Below are 22,614 nucleotides of genomic sequence, written 5' to 3' on the forward strand. Positions count from 1 at the left end.
ATAACGTAAGCCTCCACTCAGAACAGGTCGAGGATGATTTCTTGTTCAACACACTCTCCTCCACCCACAGCTCCTACCAAAGCCTGCCTATGCTCCCTGGTATGCTCCGGCACGCAAAAGACATATTTAAGGAGCCGGTCAAAAGTAGGGCAATCACACCAAGGGTGGAAAAAAAGTATAAGCCGCCTCCTACGGACCCGGTTTTCATCACTACACAGCTGCCACCAGACTCTGTTGTTGTAGGAGCAGCTAGGAGAAGGGCCAACTCTCACACATCTGGAGATGCACCACCCCCAGATAAAGAAAGCCGCAAGTTCGATGCAGCTGGTAAGAGAGTCGCAGCACAAGCTGCAAACCAGTGGCGCATCGCGAACTCCCAGGCACTACTTGCGCGCTATGACAGAGCCCACTGGGACGAGATGCAACATCTCATTGAACATCTGCCCAAGGACTTCCAAAATAGGGCAAAACAAGTGGTTGAGGAGGGACAGACCATCTCCAACAACCAGATACGTTCCTCCATGGACGCTGCAGATACAGCTGCACGGACAATTAATACATCTGTAACTATCAGAAGGCATGCATGGCTCCGAACGTCTGGATTTAAACCAGAGATTCAACAAGCAGTTCTCAATATGCCTTTTAATGAAAAAGAACTGTTCGGTCCAGAAGTGGACACAGCGATTGAGAAACTCAAAAAAGATACGGACACTGCCAAAGCCATGGGCGCACTCTACTCCCCGCAGAGCAGAGGGAATTACAGCACATTCCGTAAAACGCCCTTTCGAGGGGGGTTTCGGGGTCAAAGCACACAAGCCAGCACCTCACAAGCAACACCGTCCACTTACCAGGGACAGTATAGAGGAGGTTTTCGGGGACAATATAGAGGAGGGCAATTCCCTAGAAATAGAGGGAGATTTCAAAGCCCCAAAACCCCTACTACTAAACAATGACTCACATGTCACTCACCCCCTCCACACAACACCAGTGGGGGGAAGAATAGGTCATTATTACAAAGCATGGGAGGAAATCACTACAGACACTTGGGTTCTAGCAATTATCCAACATGGTTATTGCATAGAATTTCTACAATTCCCTCCAAACATACCACCAAAAGCACAAAATTTAACAACACACCATTCCAATCTCCTGGGGATAGAAGTGCAGGCACTATTGCAAAAGAATGCAATCGAATTAGTGCCAAACACACAAATAAACACAGGAGTTTACTCACTGTACTTTCTGATACCAAAGAAGGACAAAACGCTGAGACCAATCCTAGACCTCAGAGTAGTGAACATTTTCATCAAATCAGACCACTTCCACATGGTCACACTACAAGAAGTATTGCCATTGCTAAAACTACACGATTACATGGCAACTTTAGACCTCAAGGATGCTTATTTCCATATACCAATACACCCATCGCACAGGAAATACCTAAGGTTTGTATTCAAAGGAATACATTACCAATTCAAGGTACTGCCTTTCGGATTAACAACCGCACCAAGAGTCTTTACCAAATGTCTAGCGGTAGTCGCTGCACACAAAAGAAGGCAGCAAATACATGTGTTCCCATATTTGGACGACTGGCTAATCAAGGCCCATTCGTTCATACAGTGCTCAAATCACACAAATCAGATCATACAAACCCTCTTCAAACTCGGGTTCACCGTCAATTTCACAAAATCCAAAATTCTGCCACGCAAGGTACAACAATACCTGGGAGCCATAATAGACACATCAAAGGGAGTAGCCACTCCAAGTCCACAAAGAATTCAAAATTTCAACACCATCATACAACGCATGTATCCAACACAAAAGATACAGGCAAAGATGGTATTACAACTCCTAGGCATGATGTCATCATGCATAGCCATTGTCCCAAACGCAAGACTGCACATGAGGCCCTTACAACAATGCCTAGCATCACAGTGGTCTCAAGCACAGGGTCACCTTCTAGATCTGGTGTTAATAGACCGCCAAACTTACCTCTCGCTTCTGTGGTGGAACAACATAAATTTAAACAAGGGGCGGCCTTTCCAAGACCCAGTGCCACAATACGTAATAACAACAGATGCTTCCATGACAGGGTGGGGAGCACACCTCGATCAACACAGCATACAAGGACAATGGAACGTACATCAAACAAAACTGCATATCAATCACCTAGAACTTCTAGCAGTTTTTCAAGCACTAAAAGCTTTCCAACCAATAATAGTTCACAAATACATTCTCGTCAAAACAGACAACATGACAACAATGTATTATCTAAACAAGCAGGGAGGGACGCACTCCACGCAGTTAAGCCTGCTAGCACAAAAAATTTGGCATTGGGCAATTCACAACCAAATTCGCCTAATTGCACAGTTTATACCAGGGATACAAAATCAACTCGCAGACAATCTCTCTCGAGATCACCAACAAGTCCACGAATGGGAAATTCACCCCCAAATTCTGAACACTTATTTCAAACTCTGGGGAACACCTCAGATAGACTTGTTTGCGACAAGGGAGAACGCAAAATGCCAAAACTTCGCATCCAGGTACCCACACAAACAATCCCAAGGCAATGCCCTATGGATGAACTGGTCAGGGATATTTGCTTACGCTTTTCCTCCTCTCCCTCTCCTTCCTTACCTGGTAAACAAACTCAGTCAAAGCAAACTCAAACTCATATTGATAGCACCAACTTGGGCAAGGCAACCCTGGTACACAACGCTGCTAGACCTATCAGTGGTACCCTGCATCAAATTGCCCAACAGGCCAGATCTGTTGACACAGCACAACCAAAAGATCAGACACCCAGATCCAGCATCGCTGAATCTAGCAATCTGGCTCCTGAAATCCTAGAATTCGGGCACTTACAACTTACCCAAGAATGTATGGAAGTCATAAAACAAGCAAGAAGGCCATCCACCAGGCACTGCTATGCAAGTAAATGGAAGAGGTTTGTTTGCTACTGCCATATTAATCAAATACAACCATTACACACAACTCCAGAACATGTAGTGGGTTACTTGCTTCACTTACAAAAATCTAACCTAGCTTTCTCTTCCATTAAGATTCACCTTGCAGCAATATCTGCATACCTGCAGACTACCTATTCAACTTCCCTATATAGAATACCAGTCATTAAAGCATTCATGGAGGGCCTTAGGAGAATTATACCACCAAGAACACTACCTGTTCCTTCATGGAACCTAAATGTTGTCCTAACTAGACTTATGGGTCCACCTTTTGAACCCATGCACTACTGCGACATACAGTTCCTAACCTGGAAGGTGGCATTTCTCATCGCCATTACTTCCCTGAGAAGAGTAAGCGAGATTCAGGCGTTTACTATACAGGAACCTTTTATACAACTACACAAAAATAAAGTCGTCCTACGGACCAATCCTAAATTTTTGCCAAAGGTTATTTCACCGTTCCATCTAAATCAAACAGTGGAACTTCCAGTGTTCTTTCCACAGCCAGATACCGTAGCTGAAAGGGCACTACATACATTAGATGTCAAAAGAGCATTGATGTATTACATTGACAGAACAAAGAACATCAGAAAGACTAAACAACTCTTTATTGCATTTCAAAAACCTCATGCAGGAAACCCAATTTCAAAACAAGGTATAGCCAGATGGATAGTTAAATGCATCCAAATCTGCTACCTTAAAGCTAAACGACAGCTGCCCATTACACCAAGGGCACACTCAACCAGAAAGAAAGGTGCTACCATGGCCTTTCTAGGAAACATCCCAATGCAAGAAATATGTAAGGCAGCCACATGGTCTACGCCTCACACATTCACCAAGCACTACTGTGTAGACGTGTTATCCGCACAACAAGCCACAGTAGGTCAAGCCGTATTAAGGACATTATTTCAAACTACTTCCACTCCTACAGGCTGATCCACCGCTTTTGGGGAAATAACTGCTTACTAGTCTATGCAGAACATGCGTATCTACAGCGACAGATGCCATCGAACTGAAAATGTCACTTACCCAGTGTACATCTGTTCGTGGCATCAGTCGCAGTAGATTCGCATGTGCCCACCCGCCTCCCCGGGAGCCTGTAGCAGTTTGGAAGTTACCTTCAATTATTTATATATGTATCATCTCAACCTTAAATAGGTGCATACTTAGTCACTCCATTGCATGGGCACTATTACTACAATTCAACTCCTACCTCACCCTCTGCGGGGAAAAACAATCGAAGATGGAGTCGACGCCCATGCGCAATGGAGACAAAAGGAGGAGTCACTCGGTCCCGTGACTCGAAAGACTTCTTCGAAGAAAAACAACTTGTAACACTCCGGCCCAACACCAGATGGCGAGCTATTGCAGAACATGCGAATCTACTGCGACTGATGCCACGAACAGATGTACACTGGGTAAGTGACATTTTCATTATCCTACAAAATTTACCTGGAAAAGAACACAATAAGCGTAACAGCCACTGCGAAAAGGGATGGGCTAGTTTCCGACACATGAATCAACAAGGAAATAGAAATTGTGTAGAAGGCTCGCTTGCATTGACCAGGAGCTATCACATATGTAAAGCGACAACTTAGATGCTGTCCCTGGCACATCATGATCTTGGATACCAGCACCCAAAGACTCCAAATGAATGATTCAGAAATTATTGTACATCCATATCTCTAGGCACTGCACAAAAACTAGACACATATGCTGTCAGCTTATGAATACTGTAAAAAAAACGGGGTCGATGCCAGCGATTCACAGCTAAAGGAACTGTAAACATAGCTATTTTAACTGTTCAGTTTCTACTAGTGCACATCTGAAATTGAATTTTTAACAGTGAGGTGACACTGTCGTCTTTTAAATGAATACATTCAAATAAATTGCATCAAATATTACAAAAAATACTGTACTTGAGTTTAGCATTTTGTTGCATTTGTTGAGTCACTGAAAAACAGATGACAAATATAAAGGTAAAGACGTGATTTCCACCTCTCCTCCTCAAAAAATAACCCTGTACATCTAACACAAAGAAAAAAGGCTATAATTCATCATCATCATCCTCTGTTTGCAGCACACCGCACCCCTGATACTGCTGCTTGTTTTACTTTACACTTCATGGTGTGGTATTGTATTGGTAATATATCTTAATCATATATTAGTTGTTGTTTAGGAACATTTAAACTTATAAAGTCAGAGATGTCCATGATAATAGTTGACTGGTAATTTCTTTTGGAGCTTGTCAGCATTTCGGGATTGATCATTTTCAAACACTGTGAGAGACGCATGCTCATACACATGGGAGACGTTGCGTCCCCTCGCTAATCCCTCCAAGACTCAGTTATGATTTATCTGACAACTGACCCTGTATCCTGATTAAGGTCCTAATTGATTCTACAAATTCATGACAGGAAAGCCTTCTTGCCCATGAGAGTGCACATTAAGGGGCATCCCTTCTATTCCATTCATGGAAAGTACTGATGATGGTCTCACTGACATCTGTCATCGAGACTGAAACGGCTATGTGCTACCCAACTCCTCTTCAATCTTCCATTGTGGAGTCTTAGATCATCATTTTACGAATAACTTCTTTGGATATTTTCACTGAGTGGGTTACTGTTACATGGGTAATTGGCTGAACAAGAACTTTGAGAACACTATGGGGGTCATTCCGACTCTGGCAGGCGGCGGGCGCCGCCCGCCGGGCGGAAACCGTCCAAACACCGCCCCGCGGTCAAATGACCGCGGGGAGCATTCTAACTTTCCCGCTGGGCCGGCGGACGATCTTCAAAAGATCGCCCGCCGGCCCAGCGGGAAAGCCCCAGCAAAGATGAAGCCGGCTCCGAATGGAGCCGGCGGATTTGCTGGGGTGCGACGGGTGCAGTTGCACCCGTCGCGATTTTCAGTGTCTGCCAAGCAGACACTGAAAATCTTAATGGAGCCCTATTAGGGGGGCCCCTGCACTGCCCATGCCAGTGGCATGGGCAGTGCAGGGGCCCCCCGACACCCGTTCCCGCCAGCCTCTTTACTGCCGCGGTCAGAATTGGCCAGGAAGCACCGCCAGCCTGTTGGCGGTGCTTCCGTGGTCATTGGCGTCAGAATGACCCCCTACATCTATTACGTCTATGTAACTGCACATTTTTTGGTTTATGTACCTCTTCATATTCATGTTCAGTGACTGATACGTTGTCATACTGTACAAAATACAAAAGCTTTTTGTGATAATACACCTGTGGTTTCATTCCTTTGTGATTGGTTCACATGAAATGGTTATTGGTTTAATTCCTTATGGATGTTACTGAGATTTGAACATCTTAAAATCATGAATGATTGACTTTATATTCATTTGTTATAAATAGGTCAATTGTTGGCACCTTTACCTTATTTAATTTACACCCAAGCCCACAAGGGCATACTGGGTTTGTCCTTTTATATTTACCACTCTAACAGACCCAGCATCAACCTCATGCAGAATGCCATTGCAGGCTGTGTGACAAGGTGTTCCCTAAAGTGAAAACCCAAATTGGCACACAACCTGTGTGCCATGCCCCCTAAACACTGCATGTAATATTTGTAAGTCACCCCTGCAGCAGGCCTTGCAGCTATAAGGCAGAGTGTGTTATATTAGATGTGTGTACAAATCTGCAACAGCAGATATGACCCTGCTATGTCTGTCGATTCTAAGGCATAGTAAGTGAACATTAAAGCCATTTTAAGTACATGTGCTGGATACCGGTCAATACGAGTTCCTCAGCTACATGATAGCTTCACTGAAAATAGGGATGTTTGGTATCAAACATCTGGTATTAATAAACCCTCATTGATTCCAGTGGTGGACTTATACATTCATGCACCCAGAGGGCCCCCTGAAAACCTAGCAACTGCTAGTGAGCTCACTGACTAGTTCTAGCCAGCCTGCCACCAACACATGAGATTCTGATCTCCAAGAGTGAGAGCCTTTGCTCTCTGGCGGTCAGAAACAAAGCCTGCTTTGCCAGGGGTGTTACACACCTCTCCCAACTGGATGACCTGCAAATCTGAATTTTAAGGCAGGAGGCTTCATAGAAGCCCACCGCCTTGGATATGCATGACTGGTCTTCCTCAGAGGAAGATGCAGACCCCTCCTCCCCCACAGCCCATCTGGCACCTGGCCAGGTGGGAAAATTAGCTATGAAGGAGGTGTGTTGCATCTCCAGGTTGTTCTCACCCCTAGGGTGACCAGCCTGAAATGATCACAGCCTTAGGAATTCTGCCATCTTGTTTGTGGGGGAATTAAGAATCCTGGGACAGGGTGAGTCCACTCCCCGAAGGAAGTGGTCATCTATGGGGTGTAGTGACCCCCAAGTGCAAATAGTCCATTGGCTACTACCATTCACTCCCATTAACGCCCCCTAAATTGAGTATTTAGGGGACTCCCTGATACTAGGATCTCAGATCTTCGCTGGACACAAAAGAAGAAGTAGGGAAGAAGCCCGCTGACCCGAGGACCACAGTGGACTTGGCTCCAGCCCTGCCAGCATGCTTGCTGCACACAATCCTTAGGAACAACTTAACTGTCCCGCCGCCTCCAAGAAACCAGGAGAGCTGCCAGTGCTTCATATATCCCCAAGAACTCCCTTGATGCAGAGGAGCTGTTTCCCTGCATCTGCAGGCAACCCAAGTAAGAAATGTGAGAACTGGGACCACCAAAAACTTACTTGTACAATTGGCACACCCCTTGCATACAGCTAAGTCCCTTGTAAAAGTTACCAGTGGTACCAAGGGCCCTGTGACCAGGGAGGGTCCATAAGGGCTGCAGCATGTATTGTGCCACCCTAAGGGACCTCTCACCAAACACATGCACACTGCCATTGAAGACTGTGTGTTGGTGGGGAGACAAAGGTAAAGTAGACATGCCATCCCTCTCAGGGTACCATGCCCACAAATCACTGCTTGTGGCATAGGAAAGTCATCCCTTTAGCATGCCTTACAGCACTAAGGCAGGGTGCACCATACCACAGGTGAGAGCATGAGAAAAATGCCCCTACAGTGTCTAAGTCCATTCTTGACATTGTAAGTGCAGTGTGGCCATATTGAGTACATGGAACTGGGAATTTCATTACAAAGTCCACGGCTCCATAATGGCTTCAATGAAGACTGGGAAGATTGGTATCAAACTTATCAGCACGATAAACCCACACTGATTTCAGTGTTGGATTTATTGAGAATTGCACACAGAGGGAATCTTGTATTTCACCCAACCCTCTAGTGTAGGGCAGACTGGTTTGTGCCAGACTGCCACTAAGAGAAAAGTTTCAGACCCCATGGGTGAGAGCCTTTGTGCTCTCTCTGGTCAGGAACAAACCCTGCTCTGAGTGGAGGTGCTTCACGCCTCCCCCTGCAGGAGCTGCAACACTTGGCGGTGAACCTCAAAGGCTCCTGCCTTGGGTTGCACTGACCCAGGGCACTCCAGTTAGTGGAGATGCCCGACCCCAGACCAAGCCCCACTTTTGGTGGCAGGTCATGTGGGAAAATTACTAAACACCGGGAGGTGTGCCCATCCCAGCTACTACCACCCTTATGGTGCCCAGAGCTGAGGTGAACCCCTCCTGGCAGAATCCTCCATCTTGTTTTGGAGGATGTTAGCCAATAGGGTTAGGACTATGCCCAAAGGGAGTGGGCACAAGAAGGGTGTTGCCATCCTCTGAGTCAGTAGCCGTTGGCTACTGCCCTCTGATCCCTGTAACACCCCTAAATCTAGTATTTAGTAGCATCCCATAACCTTGCTCTTCAGATTTACCTGAAAAGAAGAAGGACTGAAGGGCTGCACCAGCAGAGAAGACTCCAGTGATGACAACTGACATAGCCCCAGCCCTACAAGCCTGTCTGCAATTTCAAGACTCCTGCTACAAGAAGACTACTTGTCCTGCAGGACCAGTGTTTTCTTCTAAATGCCCCTTGTCTCCATAGGATTCCAATCAGCACCTGGCACCAACTTTGACCTCTGCACACAGCCGGCCCGTCTTGCTGGTGGTGCACCCTTGGTGCCTTCCTAAACCTTAACCCCTGGAGACCAGGATCGCAAGTCGAGTACTTAACTGTAAACTGTGTTGTTACTTTTCCTTCCCTGGGATTGCATTGCTTTCTGTGAGAAATTGCACTGTGTCCACTTTTGAAACTGAAAAGTATTACTTACCTGTAAACTGTTTTATCTGTGAATTCTCACCAAAGTGCATTTGATACTTGAAACTGATACATTCTTAGGACTGTACTTACCTGCAACAAAGATCCTTTTGGTTTTAGAAATAAAGTAACAAAGTATATTTTTGATACATAAAAACATTGACCTGGAGTTAGTCATTGAGTGTGTGCCTCATTTTTTGACTGTGTGTGTACAACAAATACTTAGCACTACTCTCAAGCTTAACTGCTCAGCCACACTACCACAGAAGAGGGCATTAGTATTAGCTACTTAAGCTTCTGTAAAGCCTCTGGGGATCCACTGGACTCTGTGTACACTATACCTAATTTTTGTGTAGTATATACAGAGCCAGCTTCCTGCACCCCCTCTACTGCTAACGCCACTGATGACGGTAAACCCGACGTTGCAAACCACCTCCATGCCCTGGCCTGAGGAGAACAGAACCACTGGTGTCCCGAAGTCCCTGAGCATCACAAGAACTGAACCCCCTTGGTGGTTCCCCCGGACAGGACTTTCATTCCACCCCTGCAGCATCTTTGTGACCAGATCAATTCCCATAGGCCAAAGACCCTTCCCGCACTCACCTTAGATCCAGATGATTGATCCATTTAGTTGCTGTGAAGTGCCTGTTTGCTGTGTATGTTTTCTCTCCCATAGAGTAACATTGCAGCTCTGGAAAAATGCACTGTCAGCTTTTGAAAACTCTAAAAATCCCTATCTCGAAAAGTACTCACCTGATTCTTTTGATCTTGGTATTCACATTTATATAAAAATGTGATTTTTATAAATTGGTGTCTGATTTCTTTATTGAGTGTGTGTCTCACTTACTGCCTTTGTGTGTGCCTTACATGCTTAGCGCTATCCTCTTATATATGTAACTGCTCGCCCAGACTAACACAAAAGAGAACTTTTGGGATGTCATTTGTGCCTCTGTGATACCTCTGGGGTTTGCTGAACTCTTTGCACAGTGTACCTCCTTTTTGGTCCACTATATAAAGAGCGGTCTTCCTACACACAGACACTATAAAGCAGTGGTAAGTTAACTGATTGAATAGAATTTTGGAATTTCAGAACACGGTTTATCTGTACCTGTGTTCTACTTTACTTCAAACAGAGAGGGAACGAAGACAAAGAATGCGAAGAATGCAGCACGCTGAGTCTGAGTAATGAATTTATTAAGGCACTTCCCAGGTCTCAAACACAAATATACAAAAATAATAATGTGAGCACTTAATGTGAATGCAGAAACACATGTGCAGCCACTAAAATAATCACAGCAGTTGGATAATATTTATCAGAGAAAATGCAATCTATCAATGAATATATATATATATATATATATATATATATATATATATATGTATGTGTGTACATATATATATATATATATATATATATAAGTTCAATGGCATGTGTAGCTGCAGATACACATGCTGTGCACATCCCGCCATCTGGTGTTGGGCTCGGAGTGTTACAAGTTGTTTTTCTTCGAAGAAGTCTTTTTGCATCACGAGATCGAGGGACTCCTCCCATTTCGGCTCCATTGCGCATGGGCGTCGACTCCATCTTAGATTGTTTTTTTTCCGCCATCGGGTTCGGACGTGTTCCTTTTCGCTCCGTGTTTCGGGTCGGAAAGTTAGTTAGAATCTCGGAAAAATCGTCGGTATTGTTTGCGTTCGGTATCGGGTTAGTTACAACAGATCAACACCGACTTTTGAAGAGCTCCAGTGGCCTTTGGGGTTTTTTCGATCCCCCGTCGGGGCCTGGTCGGCCCGGCCACGTGCCTCTTCAAGGCTGATGGAACAGACCCCATTCCGCTTCTGCCCAAAATGTCATAACAAGTATCCGTATACAGATCAGCATCTGGTCTGTAACTTGTGTCTGTCTCCAGAGCACAAGGAGGATACCTGTGAAGCCTGTCGAGCGTTTCGGTCGAGGAAGACATTAAGAGACCGAAGAGCGAGAAGACTGCAGATGGCGTCGGCGCCGACAGGACAAGGGCGTTTCGAGGAGGAAGAAGAAACCTTCTCCATCCAGGAATCGGACTCGGACGAGCTCGATCCCGCCGAAACGCCGAAAACCGTGAGTAAGACGTCGAAACATAAAACTCACGAGAAGACAACAAAAGCCCAGGGGACACCACCGCCAACAGGCCATGGCTTAACCCGAAAAATAGGTGACCGATCATCGGCACCGAAAAAGGGCACGCTTGTGGCGAAGTCATCCGACTCCGGTCGAGATACCGCCACACAGCAATCTCGGGCCCGAGACTGCGGCTTCGAGCAGATTCGGCACCGAGACAGTGGCACCGAAATGGGTCGGCACCAAGACGCCGAAAAGGCCGAAAAGGTTTCGATTCCGAAACATCCAGCCTCGGAACCGAAAACAGGTTCCTACACAGAGGAACAGGGATTGTCCTCCCAGATGCAAGGACATAAGTTCGGAGAAGAACTTGAATCAGTAGAGCCAGACTACACTCAAAGAAGGCTCCACATTCAAAAAGACACAGGGAAGATAAGCACTCTTCCCCCAATTAAGATGAAAAGAAGACTTGCCTTTCAAGAAAAGGACAAGCAGCCACAGGCAAAGGTGGCAAGACAAACAACTCCACCACCATCTCCACCACCATCAATGCACACATCACCGGTAGCCACTCCACCACTGATGCAATCCCCGACTCATACTGCAATGAGTCAAGATGATCCTGACGCATGGGACCTTTATGATGCTCCTGTATCAGATAACAGCCCAGACTGTTACCCTGCGAGGCCGTCGCCACCTGAAGATAGTACATCCTACACGCAGGTGGTCTCAAGGGCAGCTGCTTTTCATAACGTCACCTTGCATGCAGAACCAATTGAGGATGACTTTTTGTTTAATACACTATCCTCCACTCATAGCCAATACCAAAGCTTACCTATGCTCCCGGGAATGCTAAAACATTCCAAACAAATATTTCAGGATCCTGTAAAAGGCAGAGCCATAACTCCAAGGGTGGAGAAGAAGTACAAGCCACCGTCAACAGACCCTGTTTATATTACGCAGCAATTAACACCAGACTCTGTGGTTGTCGGGCAGCTCGCAAGAGAGCAAACTCTCATACCTCGGGAGACGCACCACCTCCAGACAAGGAGAGTCGCAAATTCGATGCTGCGGGTAAAAGGGTTGCAGCACAAGCAGCAAACCAATGGCGCATTGCCAACTCACAAGCACTTTTGGCGAGATACGATAGAGCTCATTGGGACGAAATGCAGCATTTCATAGAACACTTACCCAAAGAGTTCCAGAAAAGGGCACAACAAGTGGTGGAGGAAGGACAAAGTATCTCCAATAATCAGATACGGCCAGCAATGGATGCAGCAGATACGGCTGCAAGGACAGTAAATACTGCAATAACGATAAGGAGACACGCATGGTTGCGTACGTCAGGATTCAAGCCGGAAATACAACAAGCCGTGCTGAATATGCCCTTTAGTGAACAGCAGTTGTTTGGGCCGGAAGTCGACACCGCTATTGAGAAACTCAAAAAAGATACTGATACGGCAAAAGCCATGGGCGCACTCTACTCCCCACAGAGCAGAGGCACTTTTAGCAAAACACAATTTAGGGGAGGGTTTCGAGGTCAACCTACAGAGGCCACAACCTCACAAGCAAGGCCCACTTCTCAAAGCCAATATCAGCAGGGAAGTTTTTGGGGGCAATATAGAGGGGGACAATTCCAAAAGAATAGAGGGAAGTTCCAGAGCCCCAAAACTCCTCAAAACAAGCAGTGACTTCCAAGTCACACATCCCCAACACATAACACCTGTGGTGGGGAGACTAAGCAAATTTTGCAAACATTGGGAGGAGATAACAACAGACACTTGGGACCTAGCAATTATCCAGCATGGTTATTGCATAGAATTTCTCAAATTCCCTCCAAACGTCCCACCGAAAACACACAATATGTCAAAACAACATATAGATCTTCTACGACTAGAAGTTCAGGCATTGCTACAGAAAGAAGCAATAGAATTAGTACCAAACCAACAGAAAGGAACAGGAGTTTACTCTCTGTACTTTCTTATACCCAAAAAAGACAAGAGTCTGAGACCTATATTAGATCTCAGAACATTAAATACCTACATCAAATCAGATCACTTTCACATGGTGACATTACAGGACGTAATCCCACTGCTCAAACAACAAGATTACATGACAACACTAGACCTAAAGGATGCATATTTCCATATACCGATACATCCTTCACACAGAAAGTACTTAAGGTTTGTATTCCAAGGGGTACATTACCAATTCAAGGTGTTGCCATTCGGAATAACAACTGCGCCAAGAGTTTTTACAAAATGCCTGGCAGTCGTAGCTGCACATATCAGAAGGCAGCAAATACATGTGTTCCCGTACCTAGACGATTGGTTAATCAAAACCAACACGCTAGAACGGTGTTCACAACACACAAAGTATGTCATAGAAACCCTCCACAAACTAGGTTTCTCAATCAACTACACAAAGTCACACCTTCTGCTGTGTCAAACACAGCAATACTTAGGGGCGACAATCAACACAGCAAAAGGGATTGCCACTCCAAGTCCACAAAGGGTTCAGGCATTTCACAATGTAATACATGCCATGTATCCAAAACAAAAAATACAAGTCAAAATGGTGATGAAACTTCTAGGCATGATGTCCTCATGCATAGCCATTGTCCCAAATGCAAGGTTGCACATACGGCCCTTACAACAGTGCCTAGCATCACAATGGTCACAGGCACAGGGTCAACTTCTGGATCTGGTGTTGGTAGACCGCCAAACATACACCTCGCTTCAGTGGTGGAACAGTATAAATTTAAACCAAGGGCGGCCTTTCCAAGACCCAGTGCCACAATATGTAATAACGACAGATGCCTCCATGATAGGGTGGGGAGCACACCTCAATCAACACAGCATCCAAGGACAATGGGACACTCAGCAAAAACAGTTTCACATAAATCACTTAGAACTATTGGCAGTATTTCGAGTGCTGAAAGCATTTCAATCCATAATAAGCCACAAACACATTCTTGTCAAAACAGACAACATGACAACGATGTATTATCTAAACAAACAGGGAGGGACACACTCAACACAGTTGTGTCTCCTGGCACAGAGAATATGGCATTGGGCGATTCACAACCACATTCGCCTAATAGCACAATTTATTCCAGGAATTCAGAATCAGTTAGCAGACAATCTCTCTCGGGATCACCAACAGATCCACAATTGGGAGATTCACCCCCAAATACTTAACACTTACTTCCAGAGTTGGGGAACACCACAAATAGATCTATTTGCAACAAAGGAAAACGCAAAATGCCGAGACTTCGCATCCAGGTACCCACAAGATCAGTCTCAGGGCAATGCGTTATGGATGAGTTGGTCAGGGATATATGCTTACGCTTTTCCCCCTCTCCCACTCCTTCCATATCTGGTAAACAAGTTGAGTCAAAACAAACTCAGACTTATACTGATAGTGCCAACATGGGCAAGACAACCTTGGTACACAACACTACTAGACCTCTCAGTAGTGCCTCATGTCAAACTACCAAACAGACCAGATCTGTTAACGCAACACAAACAACAGATCAGACACCCAAATCCAGCATCGCTGAATCTAGCAATTTGGCTCCTGAAGTCCTAGAGTTCGGACACTTAGGCCTTACACAGAAATGTATGGAGGTCATAAAACAAGCTAGGAAACCTACCACTAGACATTGCTATGCAAATAAGTGGAAAAGATTTGTTTATTACTGCCATAATAATCAAATGCAACCCTTACACGCATCTGCCAAAGACATCGTAAGATACTTACTACATTTGCAAAAGTCAAAGCTAGCTTTTTCTTCCATTAAGATACATCTTACCGCAATTTCAGCTTACCTGCAAATTACGCACTCAACTTCACTATTTAGGATACCAGTCATAAAAGCATTTATGGAAGGCCTAAAGAGAATTATACCACCAAGAACACCACCAGTTCCTTCATGGAACCTCAACATTGTCTTAACACGACTCATGGGTCCACCTTTTGAGCCCATGCACTCTTGTGAAATGCAATACTTAACATGGAAAGTTGCATTTTTAATTGCCATCACATCTCTAAGAAGAGTAAGTGAGATTCAAGCATTTACCATACAAGAACCATTTATTCAAATACACAAGCATAAAGTAGTTCTACGGACAAATCCTAAATTTTTACCAAAAGTCATATCACCGTTCCACTTGAATCAAACAGTAGAATTGCCAGTGTTCTTCCCACAGCCAGATTCTGTAGCTGAAAGAGCACTACATACATTAGACATCAAAAGAGCGTTAATGTACTACATTGACAGAACAAAACTAATTCGAAAAACAAAACAATTATTTATTGCTTTCCAAAAACCTCATACAGGAAATCTAATTTCTAAACAAGGCATTGCTAGATGGATAGTTAAGTGCATTCAAACCTGTTATCTTAAAGCAAAAAGAGAACTGCCTATTACACCAAAGGCACACTCAACTAGAAAGAAAGGTGCTACCATGGCCTTTCTAGGAAATATTCCAATGACCGAAATATGTAAGGCAGCTACATGGTCTACGCCTCATACATTTACCAAACACTACTGTGTAGATGTGTTAACGGCACAACAAGCCACAGTAGGTCAAGCAGTACTACGAACATTGTTTCAAACAACTTCAACTCCTACAGGCTGAACCACCGCTTTTGGGGAGATAACTGCTTACTAGTCTATGCACAGCATGTGTATCTGCAGCTACACATGCCATCGAACGGAAAATGTCACTTACCCAGTGTACATCTGTTCGTGGCATTAGTTGCTGCAGATTCACATGCGCCCACCCGCCTCCCCGGGAGCCTGTAGCCGTTTAGAAGTTGATCTTGAACATTTGTAAATTTATAAATATATTACTTTAAACTACATTATGTACATACGTATTCACTCCATTGCATGGGCACTGTTACTAGCATACACAACTCCTACCTCACCCTCTGCTGGGAAAACAATCTAAGATGGAGTCGACGCCCATGCGCAATGGAGTCGAAATGGGAGGAGTCCCTCGATCTCGTGGCTCGAAAAGACTTCTTCGAAGAAAAACAACTTGTAACACTCCGAGCCCAACACCAGATGGCGGGATGTGCACAGCATGTGAATCTGCAGCGACTAATGCCACGAACAGATGTACACTGGGTAAGTGACATTTTCCATATATATATATATATATATATATATATATATATATATAGTGAATACATATATTTATGCATGCACACACTAAAGCTAGATATTAAGAATTATAAATGCATCACCATGGGGATCGAGTTCATCATCATCCTTGTCTGCCAACGTTTGGCTGTAGAACGCGTGGCAGCTGAGACAGGAGAAACTTCCCCATCTGGATTATTTTGAGCAATGATACCACTCTCAGAAATGAGTGACAAGCTTCCCCACCTTATATACTTTACACAAACTTAAGAGGAAGGTTCTAGAAACCCCCTCTCTTTGAGTAAGTTTGTGAAATTCAAGCACTGGCTGTACTGGGTCAGTGTTGAAAAAACATGCAAGAGACTGGCCAGATCTCTATGTGTGTTTCCTAGACTGAGCTGTACCCTTCGCTGCCATAAACATTGTCATCCTTGTACACTCTTATCAACATTCCATCCCCCATGTTGTGTTCCCTTCTCTGGTGATAAAAGTGAAAATATGTCAACAAGATGTGCAGGGAAAAATATCTGTGCCAACAATGTGACAGCATTTGAAGCTAAGCTAAGCACAAAATGTAGTCAGTGCTCAAGACGGAATCAGTGTTTGAAAACAGATGGCATAACAACCTGCCATTACAATTTCCTGCCACATATGAATACAAGTGAAACCAGTGCAAGAATGACTAAACTGTCTTTGGCCATCAAGTGGAGTATTCCTCCAAACACCTGACATTTAATGTACATTTTCAAATTGCATTTACTTAATTGCATAGATTAAGTGGGTTATATGTTCTTGAGGTGCAGCAGCCCTATTAAGCGGTGCATGAAGACTCCTTGATCATGCAAACCCATCCCACATCTAATCGCAAATACTGTCATGTCATACTATCAGATTGCCACCGAACCTCATTATTGCCCAATCCTGAGAAAAAGAAGAGCACTGTATGCACTACATTGCCAGGACCAAGGAGTTCAGTAAGACACACAAGTCTTTTGTGTCTTTTGAGGCACAACTTGTGGGCAGTGTTGTAAGCAAGCAAGATATTGTCTGATGCATTGTTTACTGCATACAGTTGTGCTGTTCGTTAGGTCACAAGACATTGCACAACAGACTACAAACTCAATCCTCTCTGAGGAAACTGTTGCATTGGTTTCATTGCTTTAACTGCTCTATGTGTGCACAGCAGCCACATGTGCTTGGTCCATGTAACAATGAAACAAACATTGCATTGTAAATAGTGCCGGACGGGACACCACATTGGGGAAGGCTGTGATAAATAAGTTGGTTGCTATCACTCATTCTTTAGCCAATCGCCAAAGAGAGGTGTACTACTTTGACATCAGTGCAAAGTATGTGAATCTAATAATGTTTCAGTCTATGAATGTCTAAGGTTACTTTCCTCTAACAACAGTTTTGTGGCTTGGGACTCTTAATCCTCCCAGTTGAAGGCTGAGTAACACATTAGATTGTAAACATGTCATGTTTTTACATTCATTGTCTAGTTACTACATAATGTAGGGGAAAATATAATTTGAAGGTGGTTTGTAAAGTCTAGGCATCTTTGGGTTTTCATGTTGATGTCCTCCTGGGTCACTTTGACCACACCCACTCTGGATGCCTAGATCTTTACATATTTAGTAAGTCAGGATACTATTCCAAGGCTAACTACTGGATGGTGAGGTAACACGCATCCTGTGAATGTAGAGTATCTTCAAAACGTGGTTTCAGGTAGTCACCTTTTACTTTGTGTAAGGCGTTAAGAGAGTGAATGGGGCAGTGTCTCCTAGGTCACCTAAATTCTTAATCTCTCCTGCAGAATGGAGCTGAATGTGCAGCGTGAAATTACAGCCCTGAAGCTGTGTGAGGCGCATCCCAATGTGGTAAAACTTCATGAGGTACACAACGACCAGGTAAGGCTTGCACTCTTGCAGTGTTTTACTGACCGGTAACGCTTGTGTTCTGTAATGAGTTACTGACAAGCTAACATTCATAATCGTAATGATTAAGCAGTATGTGGTGAAGTCCGTTTCTTTGGTGGCCGGGAGCTAATATTCTGTCATTTTGGCGTTCAGTGCTGGTGTAGGATATTGTCAGTTGGTCGGGCAGAAGATTTTCCAAGGAACCGGTGCAAATTTATTCCTTTTCTACAGTAAAGCTTGTGCTTACTATTTACTTGCTTATTTCATGTTACAGTGAGGTGGAAGTCGCCTGGCACCCTAACTTGCACATGTAGTGAGGAGCCTGACTTCAGGGAGGCACATTCCCCCATAGTTTTAAAAGCAGCGTACTGCACTTCCACAGATAACATTTCCAGGTGCAGTGCAGTTATCGGCATTGCCTTCAGCAAAAGAAGTTGCGTTTTGCTTGGAGATCCTACAGTGATTTGGGGATGCAGTATATAAGAGCAGTACACAGGGAGGGAGATTTATCAAAGACTAACCTGGATGCGCTGTGAGCTGTTTGCCCAGAGGGCATGCAATTCTGGTCCAGTGATTGCGGTGGTTCAAGCACAGCCGTCATTTGGTGTATTGCCAGAAACAGAAAATAACAATGCGTACTGTAAGGAGATTGTACTGCAATTTGGGTGAAGCCGCCATAGTTAGCTGCAACTGGAGGTAACCTAGTGAGCTTGTGTGCAGGCTTATATATGGAGCTAATCACAAGAACTGTAACCAGGAAAAGGACTCATAGGATTGGATGATGGTGTCATTGGCATAAACTTGTAAGCAATACTTGCAACTGGGACCTGAACAAATTCCCATTGATTTCTGGCATTGACGCTCAACTCTTCATTAGTTTTGACCCACCCAATATAAACCGTATTGGGTGGCAAGTAACTTTTAAAGTTAGATCCAGTAAAATGAAGGGTCATTTTTTGTGGAAACTGCCTTTTGGCCTTCTTGACTGGGAGAATGAATTTCCCCTGTCATGAAAGTGAGCAACTTTGAAGTGTTTTTAGGCCATGCTCTCTCCTCAGCCCCTACAATAAGAACATAACTTCTTCTGACTCCCTCCAGTCTCGACTGTAAAATAAAGCCTGCCTTTTATTCATAGCTTCTTGCATGCCACTGTGGTAGAGCCTGCATTCTTTCTTTCCTCGATTATGGGAATGCGTTGTATTTAAAGGTTCTGGGCAAGAAGTTAAGTATACTAAAACATAAATACAAAATGTAACCTTCCGGCTGCCAAACTAATCGAGGAATTTTGACCATGTCACTAAGGCCCACTGTTCCTTGCATTGGCTTGCCCGTTCAGCAACGCTTCTTTGCAATGTGTTGTGTATTTGTGGCCAGTGATTGCTGGCATTGGCCCCTTGTGTGGCATTATAAGGTGCTGTTATCTGTGCTCAGTTTTTTATTTTTATTTTTAAAAAAAAGCTGCATGGTGAATTCTTTACTTGAAAATTAGGGCCTAGACTCTGAAAATTGCTTCCGTTTGGCCTCCAAAGAATTGCTGAAAACATAAAACATAACACTTTTGCTAGCCTACAGTTAATATATGATGTGCTTCTGGATTATCTCCGGTTTCAGTGTAAAGAATCTAGGTAGCAAATGTTGATTTAACAGAAATAAAGATCTGGCTGGCTAGTGATGGAAATTGGGCCTGTCAGATTGTTAGAAGCATAGTAGATTTAATAAAAACTCGCAGTGGCATAGTCGGCTGCCACTTCCTCCCACTTTGGCAGTGTCTGCACTCAAGCCGCAGCCTGCTGCTTAAACCTGATCAACTTGTGGGGCCCACAAGCTGAAGAATGAGAAGGTGGGAGGTAGCTAGGTACACGCTCCTTTGTTTACCCAGGAGCATTGAATTTGTGGATGGCAGAATTGTCAGGTCCTGGTCTTCTCCTACCTAAAGTAACCTGGATTAGGTTAATTGAGTGTGGGAAGTATACCTAGTTTGCCTCGATGGCTGCTCTGCTGGAGCCTCTTTGTCGTTTGGTCGATGAGAACATAGGGTCGTGTTTGAGAACATTTTGAACATGTTCAGTTGTCTCCGAAGGCTGCACCTCCTTGCTTGTTGTGCTTGAAGGTTTTGGGAGCTTGGACACCTAGGAAGTTGTGAGCAGGTGAAGGCAGCTTGTTGGAGGGGAGCAGAGATGTAGGGATGCCTGTGTCTGGAAAGGGTGCATCTGGGGAACAAGCACAGTAGCATTTTAAAGCATGACCACTTGAGCACAATGTGTTATGATGGGTGGTGTAAGAGGTAGAGGAAACCTAGCGTGGTGTTCTGGTAAGAGAAAGTTCAGAGGAGCATTTCAAGGTAATGACTACAACCCCTGCACTGTTCCCAAACTCACCAAATGTGAAAAACGGTTTGCATTACTGTGCGTACCTCTTCAGAGCCAGGAAGATATGCCAGTTGCCATTGATGGTTTTGAGCAGTGCAATTTAGACAGTCACTCAGTTAAGTCATGCTCTCTGTATTATTACTTAACAGTCCCTTGTAAACAACAAGCTTTGAATCTCCCTGACTTTTTTTCATTTTCCATACAAAGCATAACTGCATATTAAAGATTTGGCCGTGAAGTCCGCCACTCAGCCATATGAATTATCCCTGAGAGAACCTCATGTTTCTACTACCACTAGTGCTGTCTTCATGGGTATGCTTAGGCCAGTCTGCCTTGCGGATGTATCGGTTTCACAGTCAGAATTTCCTGACCCTCTTAATAACCAGTAAGGGTTGTCGTCTGGTCACACCAATGAGTCCATGACCCACATGCATTTTATCTTGTGTGGTGCATATTGACCACCTAGTTCCTGAGACCTTCACATGGCACGCCACAAGGGTTTGATTAAATTTTCCAGCCACTCCATAGGTATGGGTAAGATAGTTTGTGGAGGGGGTGGTAAGGCACATTACATTTATTGGCACTGCCTTTGTGTGTGTGTATTTGAAGGAGATTTGTCTGTTGGATATCCTAGTTCTAGATAACCCAGTAAGAAAAATTATCCCTTTTTAGATACTCTGCTAGGGTTTGACCAAATGTTACTATTTAGGAACCTTCAGTGGCTAAGAAATCCTACTGCTTGGGAAGTCTACCAAACTCAACTACCTTCTTGCTTGCAGTGTACATACACTCTTCCTTTTAGGCAGGAATTCTTGGGTGCTGCACCTGTATACTCAGATGGCTGAATCTATGGGACTTTGTCCTGGGCCTGGCTCTATGGGGGTTCCCCTCCACTGGCGTTTCTTCTAGTTGAGCAGTATAAGAGCTAGTTAGCACTTCAACAGCCACCCCAATCTTCCTATAGCATGTTCCCCAACAAGCAAAAAGGGAGCCAACAACATTTGGGGTCTATACAGGTTTGAAGACAATAGATCAATGATAACACAGATAACGAATCAAAAAATAGTCTGTTAACCCCAAAGGTAATTTCTGCAGTTGTACATGCAAATATGATTAATACTTGCAAGCATGGGATGGTTTGGAGTTTTTAAAGTAAAGAAGTATCCAGTAAGTATGGTAGTTTGCTGCTACTGTAAGAAAAGTGGTCACAACTGTTGGCAAGAGCAGTGTGAGATGGGTGAAGGGTGGAAATATTGAGAGCTGATAAAGTGTAGTACTGCCTGCAAATGTTGGGAATATTATTGAGGAAGCCGTGAAAGATCCCAGATGCAAGGTGGTGAGGGACAACAGTGTTAGTAGAAACACATGATAATATCTGAACAAGATTACACCCACTAGCCGAAGGAGGACGTATGTGACATGAGCCCACCTGATGATAATGCACCAAGGTGTGTGGTGACATCTATCAAAAGGCTGGTATATTGTCCCTCTTGAATTGGTTCAAAACTATATGTATAGGTGTAATAGGGTAGCTACCTAATCCATGATGGATACTTCAGGCATGGTTGAAGATGGAATGGTGCTAATGAGTTCTGAGTATTTGTTCAGGCCCATACCATTTGGATTGCATTGGCTTCTGAGGGCTTCAAAAGCTCTATGCATACCGTCTTTCAATGGGTGGCGGGTGTGAATTACTTTGGGATTTCATCTTGCACTGTGTTCTTGTAAGAGTGCATTCACTTAGTGCTTGAGAAGCTTGAAAGTTGTGGAAGAGAAGTGGCAGATGGAAGTAGGAATTAGATCCCACCAGTAATGTGAAAATGGGTTGAGTCCATTCTGAATGCTTTGGCTCCATTCGATGAAGATCAGCTGTTTATCTAGGCATGATTGAGCACTGCAGAAAATGTGTATCCTGTTTTACCATCCAGGTAAAGAA

At 44.2% G+C, this 22,614-nt stretch overlaps 1 protein-coding gene across 3 annotated transcripts in view; it reads left to right on the top strand.

Moving 5' to 3' along the window:
* RPS6KA4 (ribosomal protein S6 kinase A4) overlaps window positions 1–22,614 on the top strand; it is a 222,250-nt gene that overhangs the window by 139,711 nt on the left and 59,925 nt on the right. For all 3 annotated transcript variants that reach the window (XR_011198717.1, XM_069207158.1, XM_069207159.1), the window contains exon 12: window positions 18,207–18,300. Coding sequence is in view for 2 of the 3 variants with exons in the window: in XM_069207158.1 (XP_069063259.1) it covers window positions 18,207–18,300 (94 nt within the window). In the remaining variant the exon portion in view is untranslated. The remainder of the gene's footprint in view (window positions 1–18,206; window positions 18,301–22,614) is intronic.

This window comes from Pleurodeles waltl, chromosome 9 (genome assembly GCF_031143425.1).
Source record: "Pleurodeles waltl isolate 20211129_DDA chromosome 9, aPleWal1.hap1.20221129, whole genome shotgun sequence".
Lineage (NCBI taxonomy): Eukaryota > Metazoa > Chordata > Amphibia > Caudata > Salamandridae > Pleurodeles > Pleurodeles waltl.